We start from the raw sequence: 25,053 nt of genomic DNA, 5'->3' as shown, positions 1-25,053 counted from the left end.
TCTTTTCCCAATTTCAAAACAAAAACAACATTAAAAAATTATATTTAAATAATATTTTTAACTTTATAATATTTTTATTCAAAAATTTTTCTCATATTTCTTAAAATTTAATAAAATATTTTAATTCAAACAATTTTATTATTATTTATAAAATTTTAAAATATTCTAAATATCCAAACGAGTGCTCGCAGGATTTCATGAGGTTAACACATGACATATCCCTCTCATTTGGAAATTGATTGCTTGATGGAACTAGACACTCACGTAGTAGTTTTGTGGATAAAAAAATATTTTGGTTTATGAGTTTGTCTCTTGAACCCACATTTGCTTAAACTTAGAATTGATCACTAAACAAATTAGTTAGTATTAGCTAGCTTTTTATGGGCAAATTAGTTAGTAATACTACGTACAGTTGTAAAGTATATAAGTATTGTACAGTCTTTTTAAAAAAAAATGAGGTTTATTATTAAATTTTTTTTTTTTTTTCATATAGCTCCTATACTTATTTCTTTTTGTAAAGTGATTGTGTTGGACTTACATATTCACGATTGTAAGTATCGTTTCTTCTTGTTGATTAAAAACAAATTGAGTCAAACTAACTAATAACAGTTGGTATCGATTCTAGAATTGGATTTTAGTAATTTTTTTTTAAAATTTTAAGTTTTTATTTATCTCCACAACTTTAATCCCCAAGCTTCTTAATAATTAAAAATTATGGCTCAACAGTAAACACCACAACCCACAAACATTGCCCGTATACCCAAACTTCTACAACCAATATTATAATGGAAACTCTATTCTCTATAGAATCTAGTGTGGAAGAGAGATTCATATATAAAGTGAATCTTTTTTTTTTTTTTGAAAGTAGATCATTGAATTTATTCAATAAATCGAAGTTACAAGTGTGACTTATCAATACAGAAAAAATCAGACTATAAGCCAACTTACGCATCTGCTCTGAAGCATTCCCGCACACATAGTAACAGACATTGTCTTAACCTCTGAACCTCTCCTAAGCGAGAGAAGATAGCGCTTTGTATTAACAGAGAGGAAAGACCCCCTCCATCCTCCCAGGAAGATGGAGTACAACACGCTGATACTATGGACCCCAAGTCCAATAGTTTATTCTATGATATTAATAACTTAATATCAAACTACAATGCAAAATAAAACATAAAACAAAACCCCAAGCACCAGCCTGAACCCCGACATCACACCTACCGCAGGCATCGACTGCATGAGCCCTGAATGACACGAGCACCCAGCTCACGCATGGACAAACAACCTCTACTATAGAGACCGATCATACGATCACCAGCCATAACATCGCCCGCCACTCTCAATCAATTCTTATCCCAGATTGTGTCCGATCAAGCAGCTCATTACCTCACTCGGGTAAAAACACTAATGGCCCCCACAACGTGGGCTTTTCATCAATTTTTCAATTTTCCAGCCGCTACACTGTACGTATGACTACGGCACTATAGCACATCACACCCGTATGCCCCGACAACGCATCTGCCCATTCTCTAAGCAAAAAACATTTTGCTTCACTGTCAACCGTTTTGCGCAGCAAAGTACAGCAGCTACGTACAGCAAGCTTCTGAGTAACTACGTACAAGCTACGTACAACAAGCTTCTGAGCAGCTCCGTTTTGAGTAGCTACGTGCAGCAAGCTTCTGAGCAGCACCACTACGTTTTCACCTCCCGCTGAAAACCTGCGACAGCAAGCTAAGCCACCCTGGACGCCGCGGTGGATGGTACTCTTCCCCTCTACCCACTGCTGTCGAGGGCCTTATTTTCAGTGCTATGAAATAAAATGCAAAACAGTACTAGCAAATACAAATCTAAACGAAAGAAAAAGGCCTACAAATGAACACAGATAGGGCCGCAAATGAACAGAGCCGCTCGTGAACAATTCGAGATCGATTCGTATAAATTCGACTCGGACTCGGTTCATTTAATAAATGAGTTGTTCGTGAACATTAATATTGGCTCGAATATTAAACGAGCAAAACTCGTATAATCTCGACTCGATTCGGTTTAGGCTCGTGAACAATATTCGTATAAACTCGATTCAACTCGTTTTGAGCTCGTCACAGTACTCGTAATATTTATACATATATATATATTAATATATATTTACATATATACTTACATGTATTCTTTTATTATATATATTTTATACTTATACATATATTATTTTTTATACTTTATATATATGTTAAGTAATATATATATATATATATAAAATAATATATGTTGTTAGTTTAAGTTTATGTATAAGTAACATGTTTTAGTATTTTACAATAATAATGTATTATTGTAATTAAATGTTTATAAAAATAAACAACTCTAATTGATTGTGACACTTTCTTAACTAATCATATTTTGATTATTTGGCTATATTTAATATTATATTAAGGATAATTGAATACTTTAATATTAAATTAATAGCTTTATTATGGAATTTTTTAAATGACTTTAATGTATTAGGCATTCTTGATGCCATATGCATTTTTATTTATTTCATTATTAGTAGTGACTAGTAGTGAAATTTTTTAATTTTTTAATTTTTTTCTTAGTGATTAAAAATAATAAAAAAGTACTTGACAAAAATAAAAATTTTAATTACATTTTAGTTTATAATTCATGACTCTATAGAAAAATAAAATAGTACAATTTCAAATATATTAGAATATTTTTCCTTTTCCTTTTAGACTGTTTAGCACCTAGCGGGTTTAGTTTGTTTATTTCCCTTATTTTGAATTTTGGTTATTTGCACGGCGCTATTCCCCAACAGTTCCTTGGTGGGACGTTTACGGCTTGAGAAGATGGATAGCCGTCGAGCCTCTCAAAAGTCAGACTGCAAAGCGAGAAAGCGTGCCATCTACAGACTTGAAATGTTCCAAACTTGCACGGTTCCAAACTCCAGTTCCTCAGCTCATCAAGCAAGCACGGTTCCAGTTCCAGTTCCTCTGTTTCTTCGGTAGTTTTTGTATTGGTAAGAGGTACTGCTCTGTTTTAAGATGAAGGCCGAAGCTAACACAGTTACACAAACATCTCTGTGTGATAGTGCTCTGTTTTAAGATGAAGCTCACATGTAGGATGCTCTGTTTGGATTTCCTCTTTTCCCTTTATATTTCTTCCTCATTAATCTGATTTCCAGTGAAATATATCTAAGGAAAACAAAAGCAGAGGGTTTTGAAGCAGCGGATTCATCTTCTTTTGTAGATTGAGTGATCTTCTTCTTATTCTTTTCATCATCAACCGGAGCCAAAGCCAAGAGCCAAATCGTCTTAGAGGTAGAGCTTTTCTGATGGTGGCTGTTGGGCTTTGAAGAAGTAGAGCTTTCTTATGGGGGCTACTGAGCTGCATACTTCACAGGTTTGAGAATGGATTTGCTTTCTTGTGGATTTGCTTTCTTAAGTTAACAAATTTCCATTTTGTTTTAAGATTCTTAAGTTGGTATTTGATAATTCTTATAGCTTTACCTTTTCCATAATGATAAAACATTTGGATTTGCTTCTGCTGTTGTGAAGTTGGGGGGGGGAGATCTGGAACATTGACTCGAGCGAAGTGTCAAGCGAAGGTCTACCGACACATTCTATCTGAGTTCGCTCGAGCGCAGTGTCGAGCGCGTGTCGAGCGTTCAACTCTGTCTGAGTTCACTCGAGCGCAGTGTCGAGCGTTCAACTCTGCCTGAGTTTGCTTGAGCGTAGTGTCGAGCGCGTGTCGAGCGTTCAACTCTGCTTGAGTTCGCTCGAGCGAAGTGTCGAGCGCTTGTCGAGCGTTCAACTCTGCCTGAGTTCGCTCGAGCTCAGTGTCGAGCGAACTCAGGCAGAGTTGAACGCTCGACACACGCTCGACACTGCGCTCGAGCGCCTTGTTGAGCGAAGACATCTTTTATTTTTATTTTTTTACTCTAGCTATTTGTAGCTACATTTTCTTCTTAAAAAAATATTAATCTGCAATATTTGTGTCTAACATTGCCACTACTTGCATAAAATTTTTTGTTTAGACATGTCTGAACAAGTACCAACTGTTGAATGCTCATCTGCAAGTCCACTGGTAGAGATTGAAGTTGATGGTATTACTGGTATAGAAGAATTTAATGCTATAGAGTGTGATAGTAATGATGGGAATAATGAAGTTGATGGTATTATTGGTGGAGAAGAAAACCCAAGTGCCCCTATAGATCCCCAAAAATATGCATACCAAAGGAAGCCTAGGAAGAAAACTTCTGCAGTTTGGAAAGATTTTAAAATAGTGGAGAAGAATGGTGTCAAGAAGGCTGAGTGTAACTTTTGCAAAGATCTCTTGTCTATTTCTTCATCAGGTTCTACAACTCACTTTCATAGGCACTTGACTAGTTGTCTTCCACACATAGCTGCTTCTAAGAGACAAAAGGTTTTGATTATTGACATGAAGAGTTCTGAATGTGTGAATCTTGTAAAAAATTTCTCGTATGATATGAAAAAGGTAAGAGAACTAGCTTCTCACATGATACTTTATCACGAGTATCCTTTTTCCATGATGGAACATGTGGTGTTTAATAAATTTATGAGAGCTAATACTCCTTATTGGCAAAAAATAAGTCGTACTACAGCTAGAAATGATTGTCAATCCACTTATGAGATTGAGAAAAAGAAGTTGAAGACAATATTGAGAGGTGTGAATAAAGTCAGTATAACAACCGACATGTGGACTTCAGGTCAAAAGATCTCATATATGGTTATTACCTGTCATTTTGTTGATCCTAATTGGCATTTACAAAAAAGAGTCTTAAATTTTTGTAATGTCCCACCACCACACAACAGGGTTATTATTGCTGATGCTCTTCAAAAGTGTTTCATTGATTGGGGAATTGAGAACAAAGTATCTACAATAACAGTGGACAATGCTAGATATAATGATGTAGCTTTAAGGGTTCTCAAAGATGTTTTCAGTTTGAAAAAGAAGTTATCTATCGGGGGGCAGCTTTTTCATGTGCGTTGTTGCGCACATATAACAAATTTATTGGTCAAAGATGGACTAAGTGAGATTGGTGAAATTGTCGACTGTGTTCGAGAAGGGGTGAAGTACTTGGTTGCATCAGAAGCTCGTATCAAGCAGTTTAGTGATATTGCAAAACAATTGCAATTACCAAGCAAGAAACTTTTTTTGGATGTTCCTACCAGATGGAATAGCACTTATCTAATGCTAGCTGTAGCCTTAGAGTTTAGGGAAGTCTTTCCGAGATATGGAGATAGAGATCAAGGCTTTAATTATGTTCCAAGTGTTGAGGATTGGACCAAAGTGGAAAATGTCTGTCAAATTTTGGCAGTTTTTAATGAGGTTACAAACATTATCTCAGGAACTGAGTATCCAACTACTAACTTATTCCTTCCTGAGGTATGGAGAATAAAAGAGGTGTTGAACAAGAAGTCTCTTGACCTAAATGATTACATACGAGCAATGGTTGTGAAGATGAATACAAAATTTGATAAATATTGGGGGAATGTAATTTGCTTATGGCAGTGGCTGCTGTTTTGGATCCAAGGTTCAAGATGATGCTGGTTCAATTTTATTTTCCAATAATTTATTCAGAACCCGAAGCCACTAAAAACATAGACACCATCTTGAGAATCTTATATGAGCTGTATGATGAGTATGCTGAAGATTATAATTTAGCTAATGTGGAGTCGAGTGGACATGAAAATGCTCGAGACATAGGTTCTTCTTGTAGTGGCTCTATCAATGTTGTGGGGAAGAATGTGATGAGTGGCAAGTCTATATTTGAATCATTCGTTAGAAAGAATGATACCATTCGTCCAGTGAAATCTGATTTGGATGTTTATTTAGAGGAATGTGTCTATATTTGTAGTGAGGATTCAGATTTACATTTTGATGCCTTGGAGTGGTGGAAGGTTAATGATCTAAAATACCGCATTTTATCTAAGATGGCACGTGATATTTTGTCAATTCCAATTACTACAGTGGCTTCAGAATCTACATTTAGTGCTGGTGGTAGAGTAATTGATCCTTATCGCGCATCAATGTCTGTTGAAACAGTAGAAATGTTATTATTTGGGGCTGACTGGGTTTAGGTACTTCATGGTTTGAAAAAATCATCGAATGTAAGTATAATTTTATTTAATAATTTTTTATTGCCATCTATAACTTGTCTTAAATTATTGAGAACTTGTCTTAACTAATTTTTTCTTTCATTTTTTAGAGAGAAGAACCAACTTATGAGGAGATTTTACTGCCTTGATGGGGAATCAAGTGACAAGTTGTATATTTTTGCCTTTTAGTATAATGCTATTTATTTTTGAATTGTTATTTTGTTATATCATGTTGCTAATTATATCGTGTGTGTTTTGCATTATAAGTTGATGGTGATTGGCATTTGGCTAGTTTTTAATCTCTTTTTCTTTTTGTGAATTGATCTAGTAGAAATACTACAAGGAACAATGATAGAACATGTTATTTAAGACAAAAGTTGTAATTATTTTTGTGGATCAAACTTATTGACTCATTGGAGGTTGGAGGCTTGAAACTGTCCAACTAGACAAGGTTGGGAATTTGGGATTTTTTGGAAGCTTGGATCTAGGTGATTTCATTAATTGAATATCTGACTTACTTGAATTGCAGCCCTAGTTTTTTGTAAAAGTATAATTGTATTGAATGGAGAAATATGGATAATTATAAGAAGGTATTTTGTAGTGTTTCTTTTTGTACTTGGTGATCAAAGAAATGGAATTTATTATTTGATAGAGATTTGTAAACAAAGGTAAGTGGGCTTGTTTTTTAATATTTCGTCTAATTTTTAGTCAGATTTCTGAATGTGTGCCATGGAGGCTTTGATATTGTTCTATCAATCTACTAATTTATTTGTAATAATTTTTTGTTTATTATTATTTGTCAAGCTCTAAAGCTACTAAGAACTAAGTCATTGAATTGTGTTATATTTGTAATGGGCATTATTTGTAAGTTTGTAAGCTTTTGAAGCTACTTAGTTTATTCTTTTAGTAAATTTGCTGGAAATTGTAACTGTAATTAGTGATTTATCATTTGAAATTATAATTTATTATTTTTGTAAGTTTGCTAGATTTTGTAATTGTAATTAGTGATCTACCATTTTAAATTGTAATTTATTGTGATACGATATCTTATATGTTGGAATTATTATTTTACCTATTTGTAAGTTTTAATTATATTGTGGTAAGTGATGAATCATTGATTTATGTCTAATAACCATTAAGAACTCAATTTAATATATATTATCATAATTCTAGTTAAAGTTCATTAGGAGAAATAATCTCATTTTTATTTCAGCCAACAAAAATAAAAAATAAAAAATTGTGGGTCTGATTTAAATCGAGCTCGAGTCGAGCTACTCGAGCTCGTATCAACTCAAGTATTTTTTGTACTCGAGTTCGAGTCGAGTTCGATCAGAATTTTCACTAGACGAGTCGAGCTTGATCAGAAATTCTCAATCTTTTTCGAGCTCGAGTCGAGTTCGAGTAGATATATATGCTAAACGAGCTCTTGACCCCCTGTTCGAATTCGACTCGATTCGGTTCGTTTGCAACCCTAAACACAGAACATAAAACAGAAAAACTAAACAAATAAACACTGAAAAATAGCAAACACCTTCCACGAGGATCTCCACCATGAGTACCGCATGGCTTCACCCCAGAAAGCTCCTTAAAAATCCCATGCAATCCAACGTGCCTCCCGAAAAACACCTCTGTTTTCCATGAATAAAACAGAGCCACTTGAAGCCCCGCAGTAACACCCTTAAACTACATGCATACCGTAGCTGCTGAGCTCATAAAACCATGGCTCTACTCACACTGAGACCCTCCCCTTTACCACCACGCCCAGCTATGTGGATATCCATGATGGTCCCTCTTTGAATTGAAACGCGTTCACAGCCAAACACCGACTCCGAGCCCTCCACACCATCGTGTAAAGACGTCTTCATCACGTTCAAATGAAGTAAAAATAGTAGAAAAGCTCCAACGACGTAAAACTGGTAGAAGGCTCCCTTTGTGTCCCAACGACGTCAAAGCCCTCCACCTCCATCGTATAAAAAGCCTTCATCACGTCCGAATGAAAGAAAAAAAGTTAGACGGCTCCGATGTCCTTGACCATGTAGTGAGGACTTTCAAGCCACCATGATCACCACTAACCGACGCTTATTGATGAGCGGAAACTAACAGAAGACAAACAAAGGGATTTTTGGAGGGAGGGGGAGCTACGGCTCCGCCCCCGGATGGTTTACTCCTTTTTTCTTTTAGAGAGAAGGAGGATATATAAGGTGAATCTTATAACATTTAAAAACTCGCTCAAATGATTATAAATAAATATTATAAGACATGTTTGTATATTTATATCTCTCACTTTATGCTAGAGTTTTTTTTTTTTTTAAATGCTAATTGATTAGGATCCATCACGACGACTCGAATATTGGAGTTGCAACCCATGAAGAATCGAAGATCAAAATGCGTGAAAACTAGCACTATTCATTTGGGCTATTTTTTTTTCCACCCTCTCTACAACTAGGAAAGCTAGTTTCAGAGGCAGTTATTCGGGTTGATAATTGAATTACCCACCCATCCATATCCAAGGGCGAGTGTTGGTACATGAGGTAGATACTGGGATTAAAACTTGGTACTGGCCACCCATTTTTTTTAAAGAAAAATAACTTATGCCCAACGATTGTAAATACAGGTATTTGGATTTTCGCGTACAACTCGAGTACTTGGGTTCTAGGTTTCAAAAACTTAGATTCTTCTAAGTACTAGTCCGGGTTAACCCAGGTGGGTATCCGGGCAGCATCACATACTTAAGTTTAGGTATAGTTAGGTACTCGGATCCATACTCGGGTGAACAATTTGAATGGCAGGATTTGTCTAAAACAAAATGGAAAGAGAAAAAAGAAAGTAATTAGTGCACTATGGTGTGTGCATGGCATAGAGCCCCCCAGCCGTGGGCACAACCATAATCGCTCGGCGGCCTTGAGAACACACCAAATCGTACGGATGAAGCTGGCAGGAACTCTCTCACTAGTCCCTTTTGGAATAACTAACTCGCTAGCTAAAACCAGTGTGGCAGGCGCTGGGCTTGCCACTTCAAAAGAACAAATAAAGATGACCGACCTTTCTTGCCCTCCACATCACAGACGAGCAACCTCTCCCTTGAGCGTAATGAGGCCATATTTGGTTCAGAAATGCTTCTGAACGGTCCGACTGGTTTTCCTAGAAAAGTAGCCCTCCTATTATCAGTTGTCACGTTAGACATCACACAAAATAGAGAGTAGATGCACCCACACACAATCACGTCACACCTCACCCACGGACCACCATTCCTCCATCAATCTGCGATTCTACACTATCATTCTCCTCGTCTCTACCCCAGATTGATGCCTCAATCCCTGATACCACTGTCAATGCCTCAAATCAACTCAAATCAACATTCTATGAAGTTGGATTTTTACAAAAGCAAATCAAATCACAAATCCAAACATGCAAACCAATTTGAATCACCTTTTGTTTTGAACAAAAAATCAGAGCATCAAACTGATGACGATTGTGAACCATTCCATTGAAAAATCTTCGAATCCCTAGTTCATCCCATTTACAAAATGTTCTTGGAAGCCGACATAGATACATCCCAGAAAAAATAACTACGAAGTTAGGGTTTCTCAAGCTGAAAATTACCTCTCAAAACTTTTCCAACTACTCATCTTGTCTACCAGGGCAGAGTTGAGACTGAGGGGAAACCCTTTGACTCAGCCATAGCAACCCCAAGGGAACTCTTCCCCTCTTTTCATCTTCGTCAATTACCATCAACCCCGTCTCTTTGCACTACTGCCCAAGATCAAGATGTTGCCTACCTCCAGTTGCCGAACACAGAAAATATGAAGAAAAATCGAAGTAAGCAAACTCCGTTTTGAAGAAAATATTTTCTGCAATCTCAGTTTTTTTATACCAAAAAAAAAAATAGTCACCAATTACCCTTTTACATGCAGAAATACAAAATAAATTACTGGAAGAAAAAAAATAGGTGGAAAGAAAGTAGAAAGACGAAAAGAAACTCAGATGGGCAACAACAGGGAGTTGAAGCTCAAGAAAGGGAAGATCACTTCTGGGTCATCTTCTTCAACATCTTGGACTTTTGGTGACCCTAAATTTCAGAGGAATAAGAGGGCGTTTCGTGCGAGAGGGGAGGGGGAGTGAATAGTTGAGAGATTGTGTGTAGTGCGGTCACACAGAAAGTTGGGTGTGCAGTGTACGTGGCAATCCACTATTGGGGGCTGTTTTTTTGGGGTTATAAGCCCGACTGGTCCTAAGGTTTTCTCTATTTGGTTATGTAGTTGGACCAAATTCAAAATTTTTACCACTCATAGTGGAAGAGATAAAAAGGTTTTGTAAATGTATGAAATACTCACAAATCAGGAAGCACTAATCAATTGGAAAATAAAGCATATAATGTGTTGTGTTTAGGTCAACTTTTACCTTTGTAGATCAATTTTTATCTTTGCTTAGAAAATCCCATAATCTATGTTAATTTACCTTTGTCAGCTACAAGGCTCTATAATCTCGTGAGGATAGCTCTGTGTTTGCTTTGAAGGCAACAACCATGGTGAAATACATTATTAAAGATTATATATATCTTTATAGTTATATATATATATATATATATATCTTCTATATATAAAAAGTGTCTATCAAACGGAATTTATTGTTTTAACGGAGTTACAGTAATTTTAATAATTTTCCGTTAACTCTCGGTTAAATCCGTCTGGGTGATTGAACTCCACTTGTCTTATTGTTGCCGTAAAAGAATATTTATGAGAAAGGAAAATAACGTTTCCAGCCTGTTTGTTTTCATCGCTCTCGCTTCTTCTTCCACATCAGAGCTCCCGATGTGCCTCGTCAATAGCTTATGCCAACCCTCAAAATCTCCAGTGTTCAAATCCATCCTTCAGCATCGCTCCAAAGCCGTCTCGCGCCTCCATTCCTCCATTACCACTGGTAACCATATGACCCATCTTATACTTTCCGAAACATTAATTCTAAAATGTTAAATTAGTGGTTTCGATTTTTTAGGTTTTTAGGTTTTTTGTGGTTTCAAATTTTTTTTCTTGATGTTGTTGCCTATATATTTGTTGCTTTTGGATCTGAAACGAAAAATCAACAAGATATTCAAAATGAAGTTCATGATTTGGGCTAAAAATAGGGCATGTTGAAGTCAAAAACAAAGCACGAAGAAAATGGGAAAAATAAATGGAGGTGGCAAGCAGGGAAACTCACGGGCAACGAAGCTTCAGACCAACCTGCAACAATGGAGAAAAAAAAAAGAGAGAAAAAAAAAAAAAAGAGGAAAAAAAAAATAAAACAAAGAAAGGAGGAGAAGCACTGTCAATAACCGATGAAGAGAAGAAAAGAACCACAAGAGCAGAAGGAAGAAATTACCATGAGAAGAGGAGAAGCAATAAAAACCGAAACCCATAGCACACAGATTTGGGGAGAAACATGGCACGAAAATGGAGCTAAAAATTGAGCATGGAAATGGCTAGAGGATGGACCTGCAATGAAAAGAAAAATATGGAAATGGAAAGAGGAAGAAGAAGCAGCAGGAAACTAATCGGCGCCCTTTTTTCCCAAAGCAAACGCCCTACAAATCTCACTCTAACTCGAGAGCTCAAGGGAGAGAGAGAACGACAGAGGCTGAGAGGGTATGTCATGGATGCAATAAGGAAGCAGCTAGACGTGCTGATGGGGGGAACCGGAACGGCGACGTTCGGGAGGTGAACTGCAAGTACTACAATTGCGACTTGAGCCGCCTTTGCCTCGTCGGCCTTTGCCCTTACGAGCTCTTCCAATTGACGGTAATATTTAATATATTCTATCTTTATTTTTTTTTATCTTCAAAATGTATTTTAATTTGTTCCCAGAATTAAGGAAGCCCTAAGCCTTTTTAAATCCGTAAGGCTTAATTTAATTGTTGCGATTGTAGAAATTTTTTTTTTTTGTTTGCCGAGAAATCTGAGGAATCGAGGACAAGTTTGATTTTTGAGTCAACATCTATATTATGGTATTTTTAAAGTTTACTTGACCTGATTGGTTCCTGAGAAAGTTTGGGAACGAGACGATTTGGGTCGCAAGAAACCTTGATGAAGTAGAAGAAAAAGTATAGTTTTTATACCAAAATTCTTTATTAAATGGGAATTGTTAAGTGATGAAATGAAGGACTGACGGATAGAATACGCGAGTTTATATTAGTGTAAATTTGTTTGTTTAATCCCTTTGAATTTATAATATTTTCAAAGTGTTTGAGCTTAAGGCAATCCTTGTAGTTGCAAGGACTGCTTGGTTTTGTATGGGGATGGTTTGGGCCTTTTGGCTCCCTCGTAAAGTTGAGACTTGTTTTTTATTTTTTTTGGGTTGGGGTGAGGTATTTTTGGAACTAATGAAGAGAGTTTTGATATGTCTCCCTTAGGTTATCATCTTAAGATAATTTTTGTTGGTGGAAGAAGTATATGGTTTTAGGAAATTCATGGAAAGGATAAGATAGTTGCTTTTTGGAGTTTGATTGGCCTCGTTGGATCCTACAAAGATTTGGGAAACAGACTGAGAATTTGTTTAAAAGTAAGAGAAAAGTAAATAGAATTGGAGCGTTTATGCTCTTCCTTGTTTTGGTCTCTATGTTCGAGGCAAAAAAGAAGTAACACATGGAAAGCATGAGTTTTATCATAGTTGGCAAAGGAACTAAAGTCTGTAGATGCACCTGGTTTGTGGGAGGGTACGTGCACGATATTATATGAAAGAAGTCACATGCAAAAGATAGTCATGAGTAGTGAGACGTAGAAATTTCAACTTGCCTGAATTGGCAACAGTATTAGAGGCTTTTGCTCCTTTTTTCAATGAATTCTACAAAAGATGTCTGACTTGACACTAAGCTGTATAATACCTATTGCTGGGCTTGTTGAATGAGATTGACATGAAGGCATAATTCTTATATAGGTCTTAAAAGAACACCTTCTGCCCCAATCTTAGCTGGTTTTCAAAACTGGCACCACTTTGATGCATATCTCACTTCACCTTTCTTGCTCTCTCTTTTGGTTTTTTTGGTGGGCAAGAAGATCTATTTGTGTTGTCAGACTGGTTGGTAGTATTTTCTCATAGCAATTGCTGGTTTTCTTGGAACAGGCAGCTTTGGTGCTTTCTATTGTATGTGAAGGAAATTAAGCCTGTAGTGCTTTCTATTTTTCTCTCTCATGGAAACTGCAATACAATTTGTTGCAGGAATTTTTATTTCTTATGAGGTTTGCATCTATACAATGATTCTAATTTTTATATATCAGTTATATTTGTTTTAGTTTTAATTATTTACATGGATGACTGTTTTGAGTGTTTGTAATGTCTAGCAATTAGGAATTCCTACACCTCTGTTGATGCTATGATATACATGTTTTGCATCTGGTTGCAATATATTTTCTTTGGTTTTGATTCCAAGTAATTGTTAAGGTGTAAGTTAGAAAGAGTTGTCCTCTTTCAACATGTTTCTTTTTGTATATTATATTAATGAGAAAAATTCCTTTCACCATGCACTGGGCCGAGAAAATTTCATCTTCCAATGTTTTCATAGCATTTATTTGTATTAAAAGAAGGATATCAAAGTACTAAGCAAACATTCAGGGTATAAATCCTGCTTGCAAACAGAAGGTTGTTGATATGCTTTAGTACTCCAGTGGTTACTACTTTTGACAGTGAAACATTGGTGGGTAAACGTGCCTTGCACGTTACTCCACTTTTTCCCAAACATATTCTCGATTGATCAACACTTTCACACAATCAAATATGTCTCAGGATCTGAAAATTTTCCAACCAGCATCCTCAAATGTTTATGATTTTGGAATATTGGTTTCATTTAGTAAGAGAAATGGACATAGGTAAACACTTGCAGGAAATCTGTTTTCATAGATGATTGATTTGATACATTATTTTGTTTAATAACCATGTTGTGATTATGGTCCATAGAAACTTTCTATTTCCATATAGAAGAGGTCACTTGTACACCAATTTTTAATTTGAGAAATGCCATTTGTAGGGAGGATGTCCTTTCCATAATTGTATCCTATGGTCCAAGTATAAAAAAAGGATTCCTTCTAAACAATCACTTGGAAATAGCAGTGTTTCTAGAAGAGCAAAAGCATCTGGTGAAATAGCTATTGAGTTCCAGGAAAGTGATGGAGAATTCATCATTTTCCATTAACTTCTCACTGACACTTGCAATAAGCATGAAAATGGTCTGAAGTCTCACACCACCAACATAGTTTTCCATGCAAGATGGCTACATGAACCTGATTTGTTATGTGTTCCACAATTTCACATTTTTTCATCTTGATAAAATATAATGGTTCTTTGAACCGAGCAGAGTAGCACCGCTCTTAATAAATAAGCTTGCAGGAAATTAAAGAATAATAAGAACATAAAAAATAACTTTTTAAATAATTGACTTAATGGGGATTGGGAAAGCACATTAGTTCCAAATACCCAAATATCAAATTACCACTAAAATGCTACTATCCTCACTTTCTCTGCAAATACTAATTTTGCAAAGTGAAAATTTTCTTTTTTTTTACGTATGTGTGTGCACACAGTGAAGAAACAACCATATTTTGCAAATCATAATTTCTGCAAATGCAATCAGACCCAAGAAGCCGAAAGCTTCAATAAGCACCACTTGCTTCCAGTATTTTCAGCTTGAAAAGAAAATACTAGCAAAATATAAATTACAAACAGTCAAATGCATGTGACAATTATCACATGAGGCTTGCTAGCTCCAACTAAGCAAACGTGCTTTGCACGTTGCTTTGACCTAGTATATATATAATGTGGCTATCTAACGGAATTTTGTTGGTTTAACGGTTTTTGTTGTTTTACCGTTAAAGTTAACGCCGTTAGTTGCATGAATCACAATAAAGTTAATTACTTTCCTGCATGATTTCGGTAATCACAGACTCACCCTTCTCTCTCTCTTCTTAAAAGTTCTTATTTTTTTAATCTCTTTCTTTCCAATCACTTATGAATAAATTTATAGTTATTAAAGTTCATGTAGTATGTATCGATTCTGAAACCCATGCATTGATGATCATTTATTCAAGAGATATATTATATATATATTCTATTATATATATATGATATTTTATATAAATTTATATTATATATAAATTTATACATATGATTTAAAATTTCTATTCATTCCTTCTATAAATAAAGAGAAATATAAAATAATCAAGTTTAAATTTATTTACCAACTACATTTACGAATACAATTATTTCAATAAAATATTATTTATTTATCAATTTAAATTCATTATGAAACATTAAAATCAAATAATAATATCTTATAAAAACCTTAGTTTTTATTTCTTTATAAAAATTATATCACTTTTTAAAAATAATCATTTTATTAAATTAAGAAAATGTACTTTGCATGTTACTTTACTGTTAACGGTTTGTTTCCTGCATTGCACAATTTTTTTTCAAGGTTCATTTTTTTTTTGTTTCACGTACCTAGGAGCACATACAGTAGTAAATAATAAGATTTTAATTTTAAATACTTTAAAACCAATTTAAGTCTATTTTACTATTTAATGTTAGAAATTATATTTTTTTTTCTAAAAGCATTACATTATTAATCAAAAATCTTTCCTTAATAAAAACAATATTAATTCTTAAAAATAATATTTCTATACATTGGATGAACGTCCCTTGAATGTTGCCCAACTACAGTATATATATGTGTGTATATATATATATGTGTGTGTATATGTGTGTTTGAAAATAAAAAATGAAAATCAGGAACCGAGTTGTACTAGGTTGAGCGGCCAGCATATCCCACGACCACAAACAAATTTTTTCTTGGAAAAAACAATTAATCATATTCTTCATAATATAAAAAATGACTAACAAGCAAAGGCTAGAAATTCCCATAACATAAATACATTTTAACCGTAGTATTTCATATTTTCACTTCAAAACTAGCGCTAACAGAGGAATTTTGAAACTAAGCAGCCCGTTGGAGAAATATATTAAGAGTAGTTCTACATGCAGGCCACTTGCGGACGGATTCGCGCACTAATGATGACGTGGCAATGGAGAAAAAAAAAAAAAAAAAAAATTCGGACGATCCCACGTAAACTTCTTCCGCACGCTAGTTCTGGCATTTTCCCTCCCAGGACGTCTTGAAGCTGCTCCGAGCGACCCTGACCTGAGCTCCCCGACCGAGCAGCCTCATCTCCAGCGTGCGACGATCTCATCCGCACCATCTCCTCCGCGCGAGCACCTCCTTTGCGCGAGAACCACCTTCGAGCGACCATCTCCACTGCAGAACCACCCCCTTCGCGCGCGACCACCTCCACTGCACAACCAGCTCCGCGCGACCACCTCCACTGCCGAACCAGCTCCGCGCGACCACCTCCACTGCACAACCAGCTGTTCTGCGCGAGCACCTCCACTGCAGAACTTTCCTCGTTTGCGCGACGACGTCAACTGCTTCACCAGGTCCTCTGCGCGACCACTTCCTGGAAAGGTATAAACTTGCTTATTTAAGGAAAACTGTAACTGCATTTAGTTCCTGGTTGTTGTAATAACGAAGGATTTGGCTTTGCCTTTTGAAAACAGAGTTACATGGAGTATGAAAACAGAGTTATACGAAGTACAACTAGACATGGTGAAACAAACTTTTATTTTTTTTTATTTAAATAAGGCAAATATTTTTTAGACTTTAGCTTATGGTAAGATAAAAATTAGTAAAAACCTTCGCTTTTCTAATTTATTATCTTCCCAAGTTCATGCATGTTAATGTTCGGTTGTAGCTGAAGACGGATTCTTAACCATGAACTATTCCCACCGGTCAAAATAATTATCCTCATGGACCCCTTAATGCTTTGTTTTATGAAATGGTGAACTATATGTTTGGTTTAATGTTATTGTTAAGAGAATGAGAACAAAATGTACTGAATATTATATGAATGCTTAAATGAGAACTTTGTATATTTTCTGCAAATTATAATAATATATATATTATTATTTTGCTACATGATTACATGGTTATGCTTAAGGTACCAGAATTGTTTTTTTGGGTATAGGCATGTCATTTAATTCATCAACTTTCTTAGATATACATGTAATTCAGTTATGTTTTAGCAACATTTGTTAAAGCATACTAGCATTTTTCTTCCGGCTTTACACAATTAAAACTTAGTTATTTTTTTTAATATCTCTTAAAATAATTACAACCAAGGAGGGAGGATTGATTCCAATTTACTTAACAGAGAACACGTCGCCAGCTTTAAAAAGAATTGTAATTACTTTATTGCCTTTGATTAAAATTATAGTGAAGAAATTTTTTGAATTTTCTAATGCTTTGTTTAGATGGAGAAAGGGAAGGACCATGCATATCCTATAACACGTTCTACAGCAGATTCCACAACAAATCCATCCACAAATCCTCCCTCCCAGGTATGGAACTGAGCAAATTATCTTAAATTCCTGAAAGTGACTTTATCATGACTGGTTTTGTTCCACAGATGATAGCAATACCATTCTATCCACTGGGATCGACGTCTCCAACTGCAAATCCATCAACCAATCTACCAACCCAGGTGACATCTCAATTAAACCAAGAGACGATGTATTTATGTACTAATATTAAACCTTTAGAACCAAATGACGTGAGCTATATTAATACACATTTTTTTCATAATCTGTAGGTGATACCAATACCATGTTACCCGGATTTTTCAAACTATATGCATGGTTGCCATCCACCAATGCCAAATGCATGGTTACCCCCATTTTTCGAGCGTCCTGAAGCCAGTGCATCTACACAAACTAGTCAGGTGATAAATTCACCCAAGCAGATTTTGCACTTATTTTTAACCATGTATGAAATTGATTTATTTCATTTTGATGGTGTAAACTGCAGGGAAACCCGTTGCCCCCATGCGAGTCGAATCTTAACCCTTCGAGTGGTCTACACTCTGCAAGTTCAAGCCATGTTGATGAAACCCAAGATCCCACACCTGAGTCTACTGGAAAAAGTATGGATACTGTTATTGGGGGGAGTGATGATCTGTCTAGGCCACATGATAATGTGCCCCAAACTGAGGGGGCCGATATTGTTGAGGAGCCGAAATTGGGAATGGTGTTTAAATCTGAAGATGACTTATTGTCTTATTATAAAAGATATGGGCAACAATGCGGTTTTGGGATAATGACTCAGAGGAGCCATAGGTTTGAGGATGGGAGCCTGAGATATGTCACATTGGGTTGTGCCAGGGGTGGGAAGGCACGGAACCGTACGTCTAATGTTGCCAGGCCACGTCCGACATCAAAGACAGACTGTAAGGCAAGAATAAATGTGACGTTAGAAAGAGGTGTGTTAAAGGTGAACAGTGTAGATAATTCCCATAATCACGGCTTAAGTCCACAAAAGTCGAGATTTTTTCGCTGCAATAGAGAAGTGAGCGAGTCTGTTAAGAGAGTGTTAGACATAAATGATCAAGCTGGGATAAGAATGAACAAGAGTTTTGCCTCTCTTGTGCAAGAAGCGGGTGGGTTTGAGAACTTGCCATTCAATGAAAAGGACTGTCGGAATTATATTGACAAGGCACGCCACCTTCGACTTGGGAAAGGTGGTGCTGGAGCCCTCCGTGAGTATTTTGCGCGGATGCAATACAAAAATGACGGATTCTTTTCACTAATGGATATGGATGATGACGGGCGGTTGAGGAATGTATTCTGGGCGGATGCACGAAGTAGGGCAGCCTACAAATATTTTGGTGATGTTGTGACCTTCGACACGACCTATTTGACAAACAGATATGGGATGCCGTTTGCACCGTTTGTGGGTGTAAACCACCATGGACAGTCGATATTGTTGGGCGCAGGATTAATTTCTAGTGAGGATACAGAAACGTTTACATGGTTATTTCAGACCTGGTGTAATTGTATGGACGGTGAAGCTCCCAAGGCTATTATCACGGACCAAGATAGAGCCATGAAAAATGCAATAAGCCTTGTCTTTCCAAACAGTCGACACAGATTTTGCTTATGGCACATTTTGAAAAAGTTGCCTGAGAAGCTAGGTTCACATGGTGAATTCAAAACTGGGTTGAAAACTGGGTTGTTAAATTGTGTGTATGACTCTCACACAGTTGAGGAGTTTGAGGGGTCTTGGGAAGTGTTAATTACGAAGTACAACTTGCAGGATAATGCTTGGTTGAAAAGTTTATATGCTGAGCGTACGTATTGGGCACCGGTATTCATGAAAGATGTTTTCTGGGCTGGAATGAGTACAACCCAAAGAAGCGAGAGTATGAATGCGTTTTTCGACGGGTATGTTCATGCTAAGACAAACTTAAAAGAGTTTGTCGATCAGTTCGATAATGCATTGAGGAAGAAGATTGAGAATGAAAGTGCGGCGGACTTCCAGTCATTCAATGTTACAATTCCCGTCGTCTCCCCCTCTCCACTTGAGAAGACTTTTCAAGACATATACACTTGCAATAAATTTAGAGAAGTTCAAAAAGAAGTAATAGGGATGCTTGCAACTCTTCCAACTCTACACAGGAAGGATGGTGTAATTGCAACATACAATGTAGAAGATGAAGTGAATGTTGATGATTTCATCAAGGAGGTTACCCACACGGTGTACTTTAATGAGGCTGAATGTGAGGTGAAGTGTTCATGTGCCTTGTTTGAGATGAGAGGGGTATTGTGTAGGCATGTATTGGGCATTATGAGAGTTAACAAAGTCCGCTCGGTGCCAGAAAAGTACATACTAGATCGATGGCGGAAAGACATAAAGAGAACTTACACTCTTATACGAAGTAGTTACGATGGGGTTGATGAGAGGCCTGAAGTATGCAGATATTCACGTATCATCAAGAAATGCAACGAAGTAGCCACAAATGCATCTTCATGTGATGAGCACACTGAGGATATGCTAGCTAAGTTAGATGCAATGAACTTAGGCTACCGCACGAACAAGCCGCCATCAAAGGTGAATGTTACAACAACTGCCGTGCCCACCACAACTGCCACTTCTAAGAATGTATTCAGTCCCCATGTAGTGAGAGGAAAAGGCAGACCGCCTTCTCTCAGGAAAAAATCCATGATTGAACATATTAAACCCACGACAAAGAAGGCTACTCAGAAAGGAAAACGTAAACAGGTTAACTCAATTACAGACTAAAGGAATTTCCAGATTTTACTGCTTCAAGAAAGTGTGTTTTACTGTTATTATGCCTTTATGACTTAATAGAAATTGGTTTTTATTTGCTTCCTTTGTAGCCGCATGGAGTAGAAGGCGAAGTTCTGGGAACTAGAAGGAATTTATTTGGTTCCACAGTTGTTGGGACACAACAAAGTGTCACATTTCAGGTTTCATTTGGGTTTTTCATATTTGTGTATTTAAAGATTTCTCATGGTTAAACTTTACTTCTTACTAATATTTTGCATGCTGTATTATTAGCCTCCTCAAAACACTACCGAAGTGTTGGACTTTAGTGTCACCGAGCTAGACGTTGCGGTGAATGAGACGCAAGAAAGTGTAAGATGATTTAGTTAGATTTTTGTCATCTCAAACTAAATGAAAAATGTTTTCACATGGTGAATTCTTTTTTTAGAGGATGTATTGGGCCTGAATTTTAACCGTTATATTATACGTGTGACAGATGCAACTTCATCCGGATGGAACCCAGCTTGATCATGAAGGAAGTATGGCAATTTTGCATCTATTATCATACATAGAATGTTTAATCATGATGCTCAAGATATCTACTTGTGGAAAAAATACACTTGCATGTTTGGTGGAGTATTGAGTACATGCATTATATATATATATATAAGCCGCATGTGAAGGAAGTGGTATTTTGAGGATTTTCAGCTAGCTAAACTTAAAATACACTTTCCATCGCATACACATATTTTGCACTAACTTTAGTAGGCATTAAATGTTTAATATTGTTGGGCACATGATACTTTGATGTCATTTTTTGCTTTAAACATCTTAATTTACCATATATATTGGAAATTGATTGGGCATATCCATTTGTATTGGGTGCTTTTACTTTCCAGTTTAATCATGTTGATGATTGGGAAGTATTTTGTGCAAAGCCATGGAAGATTAATAGGAATAATGATGGGGAGTCGAGCTTGTGTGCGTTGATCCAGCTTTTGAGTTGCAATTTTTTGATGGGTGGATATAATATTTTTGTAATCATTTGTATTGACTTATTTACTAATTAGTTTTTGTAATTAGGCATTTGATGGGTGGAGAAGTTGTAATTATTTTTTGTTGGGCATATAGCTATGTAATTATTTATCATAGGGTGGACCTTTGTTGTAAATACTTTTTTGAGAACTTAAGAGCTTATTGTCGATCAGGGGTTCAAGTAATTGTTGTATGTTCCAACTTTTTCCCATGTGAATGACGTTATTTTCCTGCATAATATGGAAGGAGATTAGGGGCTGATTTGGTAGGGAGAGTGTATTTCAGATTTACTGTATATATATATTTGTTGTGGATGATTCACAGGTTTTACAATTGCTGATTTAGTCTAATCCTGAATCGTATATAAATATTTGTTGTGGATGAACCCAAGTTCATGTGCCGAGCAAGGAAGTGTTGTTTTATGGGTTGCTTTTGGGGTATAGATGGGGTCAGCACCTTCCCCTGCTTCCTGCCGAGTAAAACAAACACTAAAGGAATTTATCTTCAATCATAATGTACTGTATATAGATTTTGCTTATATTCATCATGAGTTACGTAAAGTGGCAACCATCCATGCCACTTAAGTTGTATGTAGCCGAGTGAGTGTCTCCTAGAAGGCAAGTATATACTTGATTTTCACCAAAAATCATCATCCGCTTAATCTGTCCCAGAAGTCCTCTTGATCTAAAACCTTCACTAAAGTGCCAAGTATATACTTGTTACAAAGTCCTCTTTATTATGCCTCATCAAAGAAGATGATGACGGAAACAGGCTATCATGCACAAGTAAGGTGTTCGGATTTGCATGGTCCAGCTGAACTACTCAAATAAAAAAGTCTATCATGCATAAACTACATTTCAAGCACCTTCCAAACTGTCCAGATTTCCCCAAAAAACTTCCATATTTCTACTAGTAAGTTGCCAGACCTGTAGGCATGTATACACTTCAATTTCCACACAAAAATTACAAATACCAACATAAAAGAGTTGTCCCAAAAGTTCCAACTTCTGAACTTGCACTAACAAATTTATACAAAACACAACTAAATGCCTATTAATACTCAAAGCGATCGTATAAAGTACAAATAAAGTAAAATAGAAACTGCCACACATATACGAATATGTGTGCGTTGACGCCGGACTTCCACCTCCCGCTTGACAATTTCGCCATCTCTACGGCGAACCTCTTCCGAACAATGTCGAACCTCTTCCATCATTGTTCGCACCTCTTCCTCTCTTCTTCGAAAAAGTTGCAATAATTGGCGAACCTCTTCATGTGTTTTCTGCAACTCTTCATGTGTTTTCTGGAGCTCTTCCTTCTTCATCAAAATCTCAATGAATACTTTCATAAGGTCATTCTCCATTTCCTTACCACTATCTGCCCATATGAAAAAGTTGCAATGTGGTAATCCCTATATAAACAAACAAACAAACAAACAAACAAACAAACATATATGAGAATGTGAAGGATGGTGTAGTCAATCTGAAATTGGTACTGGATAAGTATACAATAATTAATTTTTGTACCTTGGTATTGTATTTTGAACACCCAAAGAATGATCGGCCCGGATTTCTTGGCGTGTTCGATGTTCTAAGTGAAGCAGGTGACCCACAATTGCAAATTGGGTTGATTCTCAAAGTATGATTAACAATAGAAGATGAAGAAACTGACGATGATACCTTATCTCCCTCAGATAACATGTTCCCAATCAACAATGGAGTATGCTGTTGCTAAAAAATATTAGTGTTTTTCATTCATTGTTTGCTGTTGGGGTTTACAAGTTTTTTTTTTTTAAAACAAGAGAGTTTAATCACCCAAAACGTTAGATGGTTTAATCCTTAAAAAGATTATATTATTTTTAATCCACCCGAAGGGGAGCTGAGTTTAATCCTAAAAAATCAAGTGCAAAAGGAGTTACACATATTGTGCTTCACATTGGGTTGAAGTGAAGTGTAAAGGTGTGTTTAATGCTTTAGCAAAGTGTACTTTGGTACATTAACAGATATCAATAGGAACTTCAAATTACTAGGAGATAAAAAAAAAAAAAAGTTGGTTCATCTACCATGATGGTATCCACATCCAAGCGCACACATACTTTGCAAAAGTAACTTGTAAAAATGAAAACTTAAGTTCACTTCACATACTGCTATATGCAGAAAGTATGGAACTCTAAACATAAATAAACTAGTTCATCACATATGATGGTGTCCACATCCCAGCGCGCACATACTTTACAAAAAGTTGCCAGTCAAGTCGGGATTTGTGAAGATAATTGTATACAAATCAAGAAATAACCGTTATATATGTTTAGGAAGTGCAAATCTCTAACATCAAAGACAGAGTAAAAGTAAACAAGCTAAATTAAAAAAGTTACAAAAAAATGTTCTTGCTAAAACTACACAGATTATTTATAAAAATGCAAGAAGTGGCAGTCTAAGCTACAATATTGCAAAAACAGAAAATGAACAACGAAGATATTGGTGGGCGTATAGATTATTGATGTCACGACATATTAAAAAGATTGAAGGGCCAAACACATGGGACCATCAAAGGTGAAAGTTTATAACATATTTGTATGGCCTCAAGCCTTGTTTTCAGATGGATTCAGAAAATACAGAGCTTGGATATTGGAAATCAGACTTACTTTTTGTTGCTTTCAATTCACACGACTAAAAACAAATCCAAACAAATCCAAACAAATCCAAATCCATGGGTATCCTTAAAACCAGATTAGGGGCTTCTAACAATTCCTCAAATCCAAATAAAATTAAAAAAATAGTGGCCTATTACAATCCAACACCATGTACAGATCCAGATTATCTACTAAAAATGATGTTAATTTTCTCACAGCAAATCTAAATATAATATTGGAACAGATTTGGGGCTTCTAACAGGGAACACACAGAAAACCCAAAAATAAAAAAACCCAAAGCCGAGTCCAACAGCATGTACAGATCGAGAAAATGTATTACAAATCATGTTCATTTTCTCACAGCCAACCTAAATAACATCTTCGAACAGATTAGGGGCTTCTAACAGACAAAAAAACAGAAAACCCAAAAAATTATAACCCTTCGCCAAGTCCAACAGCATGTACAGATCGATAAAATGTATACAAATCATGTTAATTTACTCAAACCAACCCTAAATAACATCTTCGAACAGATTAGGGGCTTCTAACAAGAAAAACACAGAAAACCCCAAAAAAATAAAACCCTAGGCCAAGTCCAACAGAAAACCCCAAAAAATTAAAACCCTAGGCCAAGTCCTACAGAAAACCCTAGGCCAAGTACAGATCGATTAAGCAAAACAACAATATATATCCTATGTTAACGATCGAAGATCGATTAAGCATGAGAGAGAGAGAGACCTCTTCCGATATATTTATTCCCGACTGCACAGATCTGCGCCACCCCGGCTTACTGCAGTGGTTCCGAACGAAAGGAGAAGTGATGGGGAGGATTTTCGACCTTTGCTCCCACGGCGTGAGAGGTGAGAGGAGAAGTGAGAGGTGAGAGGTGAGAGGAGAAGTTTGTCAAACCGGGGATGAGAGCTGAGAGGTGAGAGGAGAAGTGAAAAAAGAAAAAGGTGAGAAAAGTGAATATCGAAAGGACTGCAGCCGGTTTGTCAAATTCATCTTCCCGCTTAGAATGAAACTCACCGTTTCATTAATGTCCACGTCAGCCTGGTGCGCGAATCCGTCCGCAAGTGGCCTGCAACAAGACTTTTCCATATATTAACGGCTAGAATATTCTTAAAGAAGGATGGTAT

At 36.3% G+C, this 25,053-nt stretch overlaps 3 protein-coding genes across 4 annotated transcripts; 2 read left to right on the top strand and 1 right to left on the bottom strand.

The window, feature by feature from the left end:
* Positions 1-4,023: 4,023 nt before the first annotated feature.
* Positions 4,024-6,089, top strand: LOC122289352 (zinc finger BED domain-containing protein RICESLEEPER 1-like). Its single transcript, XM_043096330.1, has 2 exons — positions 4,024-5,542; positions 5,590-6,089. The coding sequence occupies exons 1-2, from the start codon at positions 4,024-4,026 to the stop codon at positions 6,087-6,089; spliced, it is 2,019 nt and encodes a 672-aa protein (XP_042952264.1).
* An 11,349-nt stretch (positions 6,090-17,438) lies between these two features.
* LOC122289351 (protein FAR1-RELATED SEQUENCE 5-like) lies at positions 17,439-20,890 on the top strand. Its single transcript, XM_043096329.1, has 7 exons — positions 17,439-17,525; positions 17,594-17,668; positions 17,777-17,905; positions 17,992-20,241; positions 20,361-20,450; positions 20,542-20,619; positions 20,744-20,890. Exons 1-7 carry the CDS (start codon positions 17,439-17,441, stop codon positions 20,888-20,890), a joined length of 2,856 nt encoding a protein of 951 aa, XP_042952263.1.
* Positions 20,891-22,164: 1,274 nt separating this feature from the next.
* On the bottom strand, positions 22,165-25,013 carry LOC122288841. 2 transcript variants are annotated; one of them, XR_006236033.1, is made up of 3 exons: positions 24,944-25,013; positions 22,809-24,835; positions 22,165-22,693 (listed from the first exon to the last, which is right to left on the bottom strand). XR_006236033.1 is itself a non-coding variant. In XM_043095632.1 (3 exons), exons 2-3 carry the CDS (start codon positions 22,980-22,982, stop codon positions 22,343-22,345), a joined length of 525 nt encoding a protein of 174 aa, XP_042951566.1. In that variant the 5' UTR covers positions 22,983-23,006; positions 24,653-24,986; the 3' UTR covers positions 22,165-22,342. The 2 variants fall into 2 exon arrangements, 1 of the variants encoding a protein (XP_042951566.1); XM_043095632.1 differs by having other exon boundaries at positions 22,809-23,006; positions 24,653-24,986.
* Positions 25,014-25,053: the final 40 nt, after the last annotated feature.

Source organism: Carya illinoinensis, chromosome 12 (assembly GCF_018687715.1).
Source record: "Carya illinoinensis cultivar Pawnee chromosome 12, C.illinoinensisPawnee_v1, whole genome shotgun sequence".
Taxonomy (NCBI): Eukaryota; Viridiplantae; Streptophyta; class Magnoliopsida; order Fagales; family Juglandaceae; genus Carya; species Carya illinoinensis.
Note: the sequence above shows the minus strand (reverse complement) of the source record. Positions and strands in the feature narration are given on the sequence as shown.

Coding starts and splice junctions, on each gene's coding strand:
- LOC122289352 (XM_043096330.1), top strand. CDS start 4,024: ATGTCTGAACAAGTACCAACTGTTGAATGCTCATCTGCAAGTCCACTG. Junction 5,543..5,589: donor GCTGCTGTTTTGGATCCAAG/GTTCAAGATGAT, acceptor TAATTTATTCAG/AACCCGAAGCCACTAAAAAC.
- LOC122289351 (XM_043096329.1), top strand. CDS start 17,439: ATGGAGAAAGGGAAGGACCATGCATATCCTATAACACGTTCTACAGCA. Junction 17,669..17,776: donor CAACCAATCTACCAACCCAG/GTGACATCTCAA, acceptor CATAATCTGTAG/GTGATACCAATACCATGTTA. Junction 17,906..17,991: donor CATCTACACAAACTAGTCAG/GTGATAAATTCA, acceptor TGTAAACTGCAG/GGAAACCCGTTGCCCCCATG.
- LOC122288841 (XM_043095632.1), bottom strand. CDS start 22,982: ATGTTATCTGAGGGAGATAAGGTATCATCGTCAGTTTCTTCATCTTCT. Junction 22,694..22,808: donor GTTCAAAATACAATACCAAG/GTACAAAAATTA, acceptor TTGTTTATATAG/GGATTACCACATTGCAACTT.